A 13,921-nucleotide genomic window follows, 5' to 3' on the forward strand; every position below is an offset into this window, starting at 1 on the left:
GGACATGTTTAAATTGAGAGCCTCAATTTAGAAAGTAGCAGCAGAAGATTATGGTAAGTGCTTCAAACAGCTCATATACTGCAGTTTCTTTCTTCACTCTTAAGAACCAAATCAATAGGGTAAATGGCTTCCTCATTATTCATCTTAGTTTTCTGCTCTTTTGAGCTCAGCAGAAATACTATCACCTGTCCAGTGCAGTGATAATACATTTTTAGGTCTTCACTAGAGGTGACACTGCTAACATTTTAATATGCTGATGTGAGGAAGAAGTGGCAGGAGTCTTAACAAAAATAAATACTTATATCTCAGGGAGAGTGAAGGGTAGAAGACAATTACTTAGTTCAGTAATACAATACTTGCACCCATTAACCCTTTTAAATAAATTGAGCTATATTGTTAACCTTGGAATTGGAACCTTGGATTTACTGGAAACAAGTTGGAGCCATAATGTTTGAAAGACCAGGTATCTAGTTCAACATTGCTTATCTGACATTCTTCCTTAAACTCCAGCTTCAGGAATTCTCAAATTGTAAAAATTCCTTCCAACCTGTTTCACTTTACATCTCACTGCATATTGTGAAGGATATGAGGAGAAAAAGCCTCAGACAACTGTGACTTGATGGCAAGAGGCATGAAGTTACAATGCTATCTTTCCAATACTACATGCCACTTATGAATAGAGCTTTAAATGTGGAGGAAAAACCCCAAAGTGGAGCTTTCTCAATTAAATACTGATAATAAAGGAAATATGAGTGAGGTGCAGGTAAAGAAGTTGCAAAAGGTAAGTCATAACGTTAGAAGTCAGATAACCACCTTTGACTGTTAGTATTGCAGCAGTTGTTGTCCCTCCGTAATCATTATACACAGTACATCTGTACAGTCCTTGATCTGTCAGCTGGGCATTTAGGACTGTGAGCAGCAGGACATTTCCATTTTGTGATATCTTCAGTTTTTCAGACACTTCTATCCTTTCACCTTCACGAGTCCAAAGAAACTCAGAGAATAATTCATTTTCTAAGCCACATACGAACTGAGCAGTGTCACCACATTTCACAGTTAGGTCTCTGAGCTGCAAGAGAATCTTTGGAGGGACACCTTTCATCTCCCGAGCAGTGGCCATGGAGATCCTGGTGCTCTGAGATGTTTGGGAAAGGATTGTTGTGTGCGTGGCTTTCATTTCTTCAACTGATATAGCCTTCATAGTCAAACTTTTTGATACACTTTCAAAAACCTGCACATCCAATTCCTCTGATGGCTGTTGCACTGATTTAAATTCTTTTTGATAAGTTTTAATATTCTTCTTTGTGAGAGGAGCGACCTGAAGTTGTGATATAGCTTGTGACCGGATAGACTCTTTTACATCTTTCCCAGAACTCTGCCTATCTAGGGCTTGCACTGTGTAATCAAGTAACAAAAATAACAACAACATTAGTGTCTAAAGAACGTTACTGGGCCATGTTCTGAACAAAATCAAACAGCACGGAAGATGAAAATGAATGACCTTCATTTGAAAACTCAGCATGCCAGATGCATTATGCCATTATGCTCTTGACACAAAGATCTATTTACATATATGAATGACAAGTGATGCCTAAAGTAGTCATGCATTTGATACTTGTCTCTTTCACTAAAGTTGTCCATTTTAGTATTAGAAACTTACAACGGAATTTTTTAAGGAGGTATTTTCTTCTTTTTTTTTTTTTTTCCCTACAGGATAGGGCAAAATACCCCAGTCGATACTATAAAGATCCGTTAATTACTTGTTTTAAAAATCTGAATACCTTCAGTAAAATTATTCCATTCTTTGACCTATACCAAGATACAAATTTGCAAATTTCCAAATGTTACAGCTTAAACAAAAGAAATGAGAGCAGCTAGGTTATGGAGGGTAGGTACTACTAACAGTAGCTAGTAAAGAAGAGGTGTGAAACAAGGAAAGAAGACCATTAGTAACAGCATGAAAGTGTGATATACAACAAACTGCATCCCTTTGAAGTAAAAATAGGGCTTTACCTTCTTCAGTCACTGTAAGTGTAGCTGTGCAAGTTGTTTCTCCAGCACTATTTCTTGCCTTGCAAGAGTATTGGCCAGCATGCTCTAAGAAAGCATCTACTATTATCAGTATAGCTGTGCCTGTAGACTCATCAAAGTGGAAAACTAAGTCTTTTGTGGGCAACATGAGTTGTTGATTATGAAACCACTGGATTTTTGGTTTGGGCATGCCAGAGACTCTGGCTTGAAATCTGACTGACTCCCCACTGCATACCCTGCAGCTTGAAATAGGCTGGATAAAGGTGGGTCTTTGGCCAATAGATTCCTCCTTAAGTGAAACAGATGAAGAAACATACCAATGGGACTCTGATGTAACTTCTTCAACCTTTTTAAATCCTGAAAAGAAGCATGTCAACTTTTAATTTCTTACCCTACACTATAATAAATTTTCTCTCTCATTCAAGATTTTTTTTTCTAACTTACAACTTAAGAGCATGAATTATTCAAATTCATCATTTATAAAATCTGTTGCAAAAAGAAAACAAAATATTTATGGTTAAATAATATCAAGGACAATAGAGCATTTAAATAGAAAATTCTCCAGACAATATTTCTGTTCTAAAACTTTGGTCAATGTTTCATCAATGCATATGAATGCGAACTGTTTCTTTTCAGCTGCTCAAGTTTAACACATTTTCCAACACTTTCAAAGTAATTAATTTTATACAAAAACTCTTATTAGATTATCCTCACAGTCAAATCAAAGAATGTGTAAGCAAAGCACTTATATCGGAAATAAGGTTTCTACCATGTTTGGTGCATGACAGACTCTAAGACCGGAGAGAATGAAAACGTGAGGTGCATGGAACATTGAAAAAATGTGGAATAAGCTTTCTGTGCATGACCTGTATTTTAGAGACATAAATGTATGCTGTGGACATTGTAAATGGTAGCAATTAATTGAGTTAAAAGACAACAGGACAGACAACGACTCACATATAATTACCAGTGTATATTAAGATTAGTATTGGAACATGACTTAAACAAGACACCTTCTTTAATTGCACACTATACCTTCTAACTTCAAGGTAGCAGTGCTTGTTACTTGGCCTACAGAATTACTAGCCACAAAGGTATAGATTCCTTCATCCTCTGGATAAGCTTCAGCAATCTCCAGCTGGTAAGTGTCTTCAAACTGAGTCATTCTAAAAAAACGCGATGGCTTGATCTCTCTCTCTTTGCTGTACCAAGAGACTTTCAGATCTGCTCAAGCAACAGGAAGAAGAAAAAATGTGTGTTCCTATATTAGACTAGTAAGTAAACACTATTGTTGTATTTCTACCTATCAGAAGTCTTAATCTCAAGTTTAAATGTGTCTTGTGTTACTTTGGTAATGTATGATCAGTGGAAAGTGGTCTACATGTTGCTTTAAGTTTTGATTTTTGCATTGAAAATATTTGTCAGGGAAAACTGATACTAGTGCTGCTATATTCCTGAGTAAAACTAACTCTTCTTTTCCCTTCTTAATGTATACATTTAAAAATATTTTGCTACTACTAAAATCAGGGAAAGTGTCATTTTAAAAAAATTACTCATGTGAATATTCCATTACTATTCATACTCAAAGTCATTTATTGAAGTGAAGTTAGTTTTATTTGATTTTGTGTTAGCTTGGGAAGAATGAATTTAATTGTAGAATGATATTCTATGTAACTAAGACTAGCAAACTTATTTAAGGAAAATCTACACATAAAAGGTTACTCTGTGTTTTAAAATGCCACATTTTACTCACTGACAGTTTTCCAACCTCAGTTAGCATTTGAAATTATGAGAAAATTCCAAAGACAAATTTTTTTGAAACAGACCTTATTTTTAGAAATGCTTAATGTTGATGACAGTTTATAACTTCCATGCTCAATGACATCTTTGACAAATGACCTGCTTGACTGACAGCTGTCAATGAATAACACTTTGCTCTGTGTGTGTATCAAATAATTGTATTTCCAGGGCAAGACTGATCCCAGCATACTTACTGTTCCATTTTTTCTGAGTTCAAGATGAAAAATTCTGAGAGGTGAAAAGATGTACAGGATTTCTTTAAACCCACCTGTCCCTGTAACTCTGCACTGAAAACGAGCAGACTGTCCCTCAGAAGTAACAGCATCACGTAGTGGTACCATGACAGCAGGTGGATACACTGGCACTTCTAGCTCAGGAGAAACAACTTCTGGGACTAAAGGTTGAGAAAAAAAAAAGAAGTAATTTTTAAAGGTGAAGAGCACACACATGTTGACAATCTCATTTCATAACACATTGTTATGAGCACAGGAAACTCACTTTCTACTGAAAGAGAAGCTGAAGTTCTGGCAACTCCGTAGTCATTGTTTGCTTCACAGGTGTACACTGCTGCATCTTCAGGGAAAGTTTCAATCAGCAATAGAGTATATTCTTGTGCGTCATGAAGAAATTTGCACTTGAAACCTGGAGAAAGCTGTTGATCATCTTTGTACCAGGAAATTTTGGGCTGGGGTTTGCCTGATATCATAGCACAGAACCGGGCAGGTTTGCCAGACTCCACAGTGGTTGGCTCTAGCTCCTGAATAATCTGGGGTGGCTCTGGAGCTGCAAATTGGGACAGCAAAATGGAAGGGGAGAAAGGAAAGAGAGAAATCTCATTATTGATATTTATCAAAAATTCAAAAATGTTAGCAGGGAAATTTTATTTTTAAAATATTATTTCCAGTGTTGCATGTCCATGAAAATCCGCCCTTTTCCTTGATACAGGGGGAATGACCTAGCAACAAGTGCCTTAGCAGAATTAGCTCTGTTGACGTGTTTTCTGGCAAAATGTGTCCCAGAATTATTAGCTTGATCCCTCCGGGAAGGCATATTTGTCCATATGAACAAATCAGCCTTATTTAGACTTGAGCATGTCCTGGTCCAAATAAATACAGTGAGGAAAAGAACTGCTATAGCATTTTCATCAGCTAGCCAGCTATTTCAGTAGAGCAAGAAACATCCAGGTACATGAGGATTTTGGTAGTGTTCTGGACACAAGATTCTGTTTGGATTTTGAAGTTTGAGACTTAGAATTCTAGAAAACCTCTACAGAAATCAGAAAAACACAGAGTAATAAATACAGTCAAAGCAATGTTTGCAGGGACACTTACCATTCACATAGAGAACAACAGAACTCCTATTACGTCCTGCAACAAATGTATATTCTCCAGCATCAGAGTAAGTGGTTTCAAAGATGGTCATTCGATGAACTCTCCTTTCCACCACGTAACTGTATCTTTCCTCATATTGGAAGTTAATCTCAATACCGTCCTTGTACCACTGTGGTTCAACATCATCTTCGTTGACTTCAAATTCAATTTCAGCTCTTTGTCTCTCAATTACCTTTGAAAGTAGAATAAATATTAGAAAAAAAGCCTCTATTTTTACAGATGGTCCCACATTTCAGTTTCCTAGAAGAAGGTCCTGACCTTTTTACATATTTTTCTGTTACGACTCTTGCTGATTAGATATCGTTGGTCTTCCTTTGCATTATTCTTTGAGTGACAAAGTTATGAAATATTTATTATAGGCCATACCTGAATATCTTTACGGGCACTTCTGATACGAATGTCACGACCTTCCACTATCAAATTGGCACTGGATGTGTTTCCACCTGCTACTACAGTGTACTGGCCAGCATCAGACATTCTTGTGGAAGGAATGATGAGACGATGGACATACTTCTCTCTCTGAATTTTCATCCTAAGCAAATCAGAAAAGCAAAGGATCAAGTTACTTCCTGAGGGAAAAGATATAACAAAAGTGAATATGGTGTAGAAGCAATAATTTACCTGTCGCCAATCTGGAGTTCTTGTCCATCCTTCATCCACTGGACCTGAATGTCAGGTTCTGAAACCTCACATTCAAAAATAGCCCTCTTCTTCTCCACAACCTTGATGTCTTTAATATGCTTCCTAAATTCAATGTGACGAGCTAGGGCACAAAAAAGTAGAATGAGTACCATGACAATATTTAAGCCACTAAAAGTAACTAAATATACAAATCAAGAGGGAAAATACCTTCCACGTATAAAGTAGCTGATGAAGCTGCTTTTCCAGCAACAAAAGTGTATTCTGCAGCATCACCAAAATGCACATTCCTTATGGAGAGGGAGTGTGTGAGCTTCTTTGTTCGTATCTGGCATTTATCAGTCGATTTTATTTCTACCCCATTCTTTAGCCATTTATACGAGATACCTTCATAGTTAACAGTAACTTCAAAAGTTATTGTATCTTTCTCTTCAGCATTGATGTCTTTTAGCATGGAAGTAATAAGGATGGCTAAAAGAAAAGAAATGGACATGGTTTGGGGTTTTTTGTTCTGTTTTGCTTTATTTTAAACACATATTAACTAGATCAGAGATGGCTGAAATTCTTTAAGACAGATTCTGATTCTGGTAATATTAAAAGGAAGGTTCTGTGTCCAGAATCAATACTACAATTAAATTTCCCAAAACTTCTGAATGGCATCAGAATCCAAATTCTGTCTCCCATGGCGACTTGGCGTTTAGGCATGTTGGTCTAAACAGAAGAAGCCAAGATCTGACTTTCAAGTTCACAGCTTCTAGATCTCTTTTAAAAATGTAACTGAGGCTTTCTAGGGTTATTTGAAAATAACTCTACAACAGTGCAGGTTTTCCCTGAGTGGCACCAAGTGCATATATTAACACAAATTCTGTTTTTGGCAACTGTAAAATATTCTAGTCCATTTCAGTTTTACATACGTTTTACAGTCAGAGTTGCACTGACTCTGTCATTTCCACAGACAAACGTGTATTCTGCAGAATCTTCACTGCTTGTGTTCATGATATTGAGCTGATGGAGTTTCCCTTGGACCACTATTTTGAACTTTTCACTCATTTCAATCTCCACACCATTTTTCAGCCAGACAGCAGGCACATTGAAATGAGAAACTTCACATTGAAAAGAGGCAGTTTTGGTCTCAGGGATTTCAATATTTTTCATGGTCTTTGTGATGTGTAGGGCTGAAAGGAGGAAAAAAAAAGAAAAAGACAAAAGAAAGGATTTTTTTTCAAGTCAGTACATGTGGAAGACTGTCAACAAACAAACAAACGAGGGTAACAGGCTACAAAGTGTCAGGTCAAGTTGTTCAATATGACGTGGTGTAGCAATTCATATAATTACTTTATTAAAGACTTATAGTACTTACTTTCCACAAACAGTTTTGCTTTACACTCAATTTGACCAACAAGAGCTGTGTATTCCCCAGCATCAGCAGGAGATATGTTATGCAGCATAAGCTTGTGAACTTTCCTTTGAGAGATCATCTTGTATTTATCACTTTGTTTAAGCTCAACATTTTTGTGGAACCATCGGACTGGTACAGTATCATGGGATACACTTAGTTCAAAGGAGACAACAGCATTTTCCAAAGCAGTCACATCCTTTGGCTTTTTGATGATCTTGACAGCTTGAGGAAACAAATGAGCAAGATTCAGCAGTGTGTTTGATTTGAATCTCAAACCACACATTAAAGCAAATATTCAAATCAGATTGTCTTACTCTCCACATGAAGTCTGGCATTTGCTCCTATCTTTCCAAGCTTAAAGCTATAAACAGACTCATCAGTGATAACACAGTGTTTGATTTTCAGTGTGTGAACAGTTCCTTTCACTGAAATTTCATATTTGTCATTTGATTCAAGTTCAACACCATTTTTAATCCACAGAGCTCCTTTCACATCTGCGTGGGTCAGTTCTACACTGAAAACTGCCTCCTGTGTTTCTGTCACAGTCAAGTTCTTTAGTGTCTTCTTTATCTTAACAGCTAGGAAAAAAAAAAAAAACAAAAACAAAGAATAAGAAAAATTTACAAACAGAGCAAAATTAAAAATTAATACTAAATATAATAACCTTAATAAAACTGAATCATGGTGATTCATTTTAAAATCTGGTATGTATGTTCTGATTTACATGGTTTCCACCAAAGTGGTATGCTCAGAAAGCAAAAAGAAACATTTACTTTGTAGCGTCCATGAGAAATGGGGTTTTTTTTATTTAATATGTTTACTACACAACTAGCAAAGGGTGAATTTCGACCTGATAGCCAGTGCCTTGAATAAAATGTGTTTTTATTAATATACCATACTAAGAAGGCGACTCCAAAATGCAGTATGTTTGCTACCTCAGAAAGCGCCTCATAATATAAAAAATTTTCAAAAAATGAAGCAAACTATGCTTGCATTTTAGGGCCTGATCGAAGACACAGTGAGGGATGTTGGACTGAGACTTAAAGACATCAGTTAGTTATATAAAAATACTGACCTTCGACCTTCAGTTTGGCAGATGTCTTTGAGCTTGCTATTTCATAGCTATATTCACCCATATCATCCAGTTTTGTGACAGGGATATTGAGCCTTCTCTTTGCACCATCAGATTCAGTACGGTACTGATCTGTCATAGCTAATGGTCTTCCATTTTTTAGCCATTGGCCCTCTGATTCTGGATTTGCCACCTCACATTCAAAAACTGCTGTCTGGGATTCAGCCACAGTCAGGTCACTGAGAGGCTTTGAAATGGCTCCACCTGTTGGGAAGTAAAAGCACGTGGTTTTGTTGTGCTGCTGTTCAACTTTCCCTCATACAGAAATGCAACCACATGAAAACTAGGTATTGGAATTCTTTGCCCTAATTTGCATTATGAGTTCTGTGAAAAATCAAGAGCACAACGTGACCTGAACGTCACAAAAAGATGCTTCTTACTTCTATCCTAGTTATTCTCATTTATTATTTTACAAAATACAGTATATCGAGCATTGTTTTTAAAGCACAGTGAAATAAAAACCTTGGATTTTAACCCTACTAACCTGCTACTATAAGCTTTCCAGATGTTTTCTTCTCTCCAGCATAAAATACATATTCTCCTTCATCATCTTTCATCATCTTCACCACTGTCAATTTATATATTTTGCCATGTGCTTCAATTTTATATTTAGGACCAGCCTTGATTTCTTGGCCTTTGAAATGCCAAATTACATCAATCCCTGAATGGGAGAGCTCGACCTCAAAGGATACATTCTGTGTTTCAGTGCAGGTGATGTCATGAAGACCTCTAATAATCTCAATTTCTATAAAAAGAAATGTGACAAATATGTCAGTTGCTTCCACAGTTTTGTATTTAAAGAAATAATTTCACAAAGGACCGTGCATCTTAAAGGAAACCTACTTTCAACTGTGACATTGCAGCTTGTTTCAACTTTGCCAACCATCAGCTTAAAACGTCCTTCATCTGATGCATGGGTTCTGGTAAGTACTAGCCTCTGTTTAGTGCCTTTACACACAGCTTGTACACGTTCATCAGGCTTTATCTGATGATCATTTAGGTACCACTTGGAAGAAGACACATCAGGTGCTGAAACTTTGCATTCAAGGATAGCTTTTGTTCCTTCAACTACATGAACATCTTTTAGAGGCACCACTATTTCCACACCTGTGAAGTTAAAAAATATTCATTGTGAAAAAAACTATGCCTTTAAGAAGTAAACCTAAAGGATCCAAAAATCAAACACTCCTTCAAAATCATGATAATGACTTACTGTACACTGTGATCTTTCCAGTGGTTGACAGTTCAAGATCGGGAACACTAAAAGAATAAGTTCCACTATCTTCCTTTGTTGCATCTTCTATCAGCAACATGTGTGACTGTTTATCCAACACAATGTGAATACGATCACTCGATTGAATTTCATTACCATCTTTCATCCAGACACCTTCCACATTTTCTAGGGAGACTTTAACTTCAAGTTGTACAATATCTCCCTCACAAACTTTTTGATCAGTAAGTCCTTGAAGAATAGCCATGGGACGAGCTGTGGAATGAAATGAAATGAACTTAATTAATCCTCATAGCAGATAAGCAGAATATTGAATATTAAGGCAATATGGCATACAGTAATATAGCTATAATGTATGCTATAATATAGAAAATCTATAATATAGAGACAATATAAGTATCAGAAATGCTTACGTTTCATCTTCAGTTTGCAGTGAGTCCTTTTTCCATGAACAACAAAGCTATACTCTCCTTGATCATCTTTATTAACATCTCTAATAGTGAGGATTTGGCGACCACGGCGGGATGTAATCACATATTTATGATTAGAGGTCAGTTCAACATCACCATGATACCATTTCCCCTCCACGTCTTCTCGGGAAATCTCACATTCAAGTTCACCTGAGAAGGATTCTGGTACTTCAACATCCTCAAGTTCTTTAATGAACTCAACCACAGCACCTACAGTCAAAAGTAATTACATTAATGAATAAGCTTGATTAGATATCCACGATGAAAAATTTCTTATTAAATGAGCCTAAGAAAATTAAAATATATACGTGGTGTAACCATTTTATGTAAAAATAGATGCAAATTTTCATACTGGATTCTGAGAACATGAAGGCAGCTGGAACACTCCTTAGTATGTTAGGCATCAGTTTAAACTCTCTTATTTCTTCCTGAAGCTGATTTCACTTCAGCAGTACTGCATGGTGCTAAGTTTCATACTGCTTACCTTCAACAGTGAGCTTTGCAGTAGTTTTGATAGATTCATCTTCTACCAGTGCACAGCTGTAGTCATCAGCATCAGACATTTCAATTGCTAGTACAGAAAGAAAATGAGCCTTTCTGTCTGAGTGCATCCTGTATTTGTCTCCAGAATGAATCTCAATTCCATCCTTAAACCATTTCACTTTGACAAAGGGTTCTGATGTTTCACATTCAAATGTTGCCATGGAGTCTCTCTCTTTAGCAACAACATCTTGTAACTTCTGGGTGAAGTTGATTAACTGCTTGGCTGTAAAACAATATGCAATGAATCAACAGCGCACTGGCCATATAGACTTAACACACTATGATAAGAGAATATAATTTACCTTGTACTAACAGGAAAGCATGGCTTGAAGTTTCACCAGCTATATTGACCGCTTTCACCATGATGCTGGCAGAATCATCAGAAGTCACATCTCTGATGACTAATTCGCAAACATTATCTTCAGGCCAGTACCAATACACACGATCAGTCCTTTCAATCTGCACACCATTTTTGAACCACTGGCACTCTGGGTCTGGTTTTCCCACCACTCTCACACGGAAGTGTGCATCTGTCCCCTGGGCTACAGTCTGGCTTTGAATTCGTTCAAATATCTTGGGAGCCTCCATGCTTGGACTAAGCTCAACCTTCTCTGGTTTGAATGTCGGAATGGTGATTTTGCCTTCAGGAGGAAGTGCCTTCTTTTCTTCCTCTGGGATCTCTTTGGTCCAGTGAAGAAGTTCTTCTTTTGTCTTTTTTAACAGTTCTTCATATGATTCATCTTTTTTGCGAGACTTAAGTTCTACAGCAGTGATGGCTTCATAATAGCCCTCTTCTGTTCTACGCTTGAATTTACTACGCAGTTCTTCAGATTCCTCTGAAAGCTTCTCATGAGTGATTCTTTCAGCCCTTTTCAGTTTCACCACTTCTTTGGTTGTTGCCTCTGCAGGTTTGTCTACCTTCTGTACCTCAAAGAGAAGTTTTCCAGGCTCTGTCACTACAGGCTCATGTTTGGGTTCAGGAGCACGACGAAGAACAGATCTGAAGTCTTCCCTCTGCTGGATCTCGAGTCTCACCTTATGTTCAATAAAGCCTTCTGGATTCTCTGCAGTGACTTTCACCTCTCCTGTGTCATATGATTTGCAGTCCACAATATCCAGGTAGTAGATTCCATCATAACGGAGTCTAAACCTTTTGCTCTTACGGATGAGCTGCCCATTGAGGTACCAGTTGACCTTGGGCAAAGGATAGCCAGTCACACGGCAGCGGAATCGTGCTGTTTCACCTTCCAGAACTCTTGCAGGTTCTGGAACCAAAACAAGTTCTGGTTTTTGTTTTTCCTTTTGGTCCAGTGCAACTGCAGGAAGAGCACCCTCATGGGCCATTCTTTCTAACTCTTCAATTCGCTGCAGTCCTCTTCTGCCTTCTGGCAACTGAGATTCTTCCACAAGGCTTTTCTCATCCTTCACAATCAGAGTAGCAGATGTATGGTCTGTACCATATTTGTTAGTTGCCCTGCAAGTGATCACTCCACTATCTCTGGAATAGGCTACTCCATAGTCGAGGCTACAGTACCCAAACTCATTGATCATGCGGAGTCTGTTAGCTGCTTCCAACGGTTTGCCATCATGCAACCACTCCACCACCATGGTCGGGTCACCAATTGGTGTAAGCCTGCACTCAAAGTGAGCTGGTCCAAATTGCTTGAGCCTTAAAGATGTAAGCTTCTTCTTAAAAAATGGTTTCTGTTGCTTTTCTTTGTCATAGAGATCTCCTTCCTCCCATTGCTCTTGGCCATAACGCAAATGGAGAGGCTCTAACTCTGGTGCTGCAATCTCCTTGGCTTTGTAAGTTCCTTTTGGAATTATTAATCTCCTTTCTGGTTCAGGTTCTGCGTGTTCAACTTCAACATTTACTTTGCACCGAGTAGTGTCCCGCCCGGCTTTATTGATAGCAGTAGCAGTATACCATGCAGCATCTTGCCTGGCAGTAGATTCAATTTTAAGGGCAGCTGCCCCTTTGGTTCCCTCAATCCTGAAATATTAAAACAATTGTTTAGAACTTTTTTGTACTTCTCCAAAATATGGTCAAAGCCTTCAAAGGCAAATCTCTGGAGCAATTAGACATGTTGTGTATGTTTATTCATGTTTATGAGTGCAAGTGCCTAAGAATCAAACAGATAAGGATAATAAAAAGAAGTCCTGAATTCAACAGCAGTTTCACCCACTGAGGACTTAAAAATCAGAGACAGATAAAGGTTCCCTAAACCTCTGCTCTAAAAGCATTGGCTTTGCAGAATACAAAATACACCAATACACAAACTGGACAAATGGAGTGAGTCCTACAAGATATTTTAGATCTCTTAGCCTTACTGCAATGCAAAAGCTGTTAGTAGCTTCAGTAGCCATTGGACTAAGAACTTCTATGGAAGCAAGGGTATTCAGCACACTGTAGGAGGCGCTTTGCAGGATGGTGATTATTAGCTCCTTACTATTTAAACAAAATAAAAATTCTTACTTTATTTGGGGGTATTTATGAGGTACAATGATGTCACTGTTCTTCAGCCACACAATGTCAGGATTAGGGTTACCAGTAGCTTTCACTGCCATCTTCAGTTTAGAGCCCTCCTTTACGCTAACATTCTTCAACCTTTCCACAAAGTGTGGTCTGACTAGGTCTTCCTTAGCTGAAAGAGTAAGGGTAAGTTATCACAAGAGAAAATTACGTAACCATGTTTTTTACTAAGAAACACTCTTCAGCCTCTTAAAATTACCACACACAGTAGATACCTTCCACAGTCAGTGTCATTGAGACTGAAGCTTTGCCTGCTCTATTCTGAGCAATTACGGCCCATTCGCCAGAGTCATCAGGCATAGCAGGAACAATGATCAATGACTGGGTGCCATCTTCTTTAATCACTATTTTATGAGTGTAGTCATTTACCACTTGTTGACCTGCAGATATATATTAAAAAAAAAAAAGAAAAAGAAGAGAAGTTGCACTCATAACAGCATCTCAACAAGATGTAAAATGCACATAGGATTGTTTTTTAAGATTACTCATTGATTAAAATGAGACTGATGTACCATTATGGAACCAGTATGTCTCTGGCATAGGCCTGCCAACAACTTTTAAGTCAAATCTTGCTGTCTGCCCCTGTGAACATTTAAATGATGTAGGTTTCAGCACAAAAACTGGTTTATATAGTCTCTCCAGTTGTCCTTCATCAGTTTCATCTAATCTGCGGGCAGGAGAACGAGAAGGAGAACTGCGAGCAGGAGATCGGCTTGGAGAACGTGGAGAAATAGACCTGGAAGGAAAAGATA

At 37.8% G+C, this 13,921-nt stretch overlaps 1 protein-coding gene across 4 annotated transcripts in view; it reads right to left on the bottom strand.

Annotated features, from left to right (window-relative positions):
- The window catches only part of TTN (titin), a 246,538-nt gene that overhangs the window by 206,619 nt on the left and 25,998 nt on the right, over positions 1 to 13,921 (bottom strand). For 3 of the 4 annotated variants that reach the window (XM_071811135.1, XM_071811134.1, XM_071811136.1), the window contains 20 exons: positions 13,682 to 13,905; positions 13,385 to 13,549; positions 13,113 to 13,281; positions 10,939 to 12,629; positions 10,578 to 10,859; positions 10,037 to 10,303; positions 9,606 to 9,878; positions 9,236 to 9,499; positions 8,877 to 9,137; positions 8,336 to 8,596; positions 7,575 to 7,838; positions 7,222 to 7,482; positions 6,776 to 7,036; positions 6,072 to 6,332; positions 5,844 to 5,985; positions 5,589 to 5,754; positions 5,163 to 5,394; positions 4,330 to 4,614; positions 4,100 to 4,225; positions 3,067 to 3,255 (listed from right to left, as the gene is read on the bottom strand). In XM_071811135.1, the coding sequence (XP_071667236.1) occupies positions 3,067 to 3,255; positions 4,100 to 4,225; positions 4,330 to 4,614; positions 5,163 to 5,394; positions 5,589 to 5,754; positions 5,844 to 5,985; positions 6,072 to 6,332; positions 6,776 to 7,036; positions 7,222 to 7,482; positions 7,575 to 7,838; positions 8,336 to 8,596; positions 8,877 to 9,137; positions 9,236 to 9,499; positions 9,606 to 9,878; positions 10,037 to 10,303; positions 10,578 to 10,859; positions 10,939 to 12,629; positions 13,113 to 13,281; positions 13,385 to 13,549; positions 13,682 to 13,905 (6,044 nt within the window). Of the gene's footprint in view, positions 1 to 813; positions 1,396 to 2,013; positions 2,389 to 3,066; positions 3,256 to 4,099; positions 4,226 to 4,329; positions 4,615 to 5,162; positions 5,395 to 5,588; positions 5,755 to 5,843; positions 5,986 to 6,071; positions 6,333 to 6,775; positions 7,037 to 7,221; positions 7,483 to 7,574; positions 7,839 to 8,335; positions 8,597 to 8,876; positions 9,138 to 9,235; positions 9,500 to 9,605; positions 9,879 to 10,036; positions 10,304 to 10,577; positions 10,860 to 10,938; positions 12,630 to 13,112; positions 13,282 to 13,384; positions 13,550 to 13,681; positions 13,906 to 13,921 lie in introns of all 4 variants that reach the window. The other variant, XM_071811133.1, reaches the window with a different exon arrangement.

The sequence above is a fragment of the Patagioenas fasciata genome, chromosome 7 (assembly GCF_037038585.1).
Source record: "Patagioenas fasciata isolate bPatFas1 chromosome 7, bPatFas1.hap1, whole genome shotgun sequence".
In the NCBI taxonomy this organism is placed as follows: Eukaryota; Metazoa; Chordata; class Aves; order Columbiformes; family Columbidae; genus Patagioenas; species Patagioenas fasciata.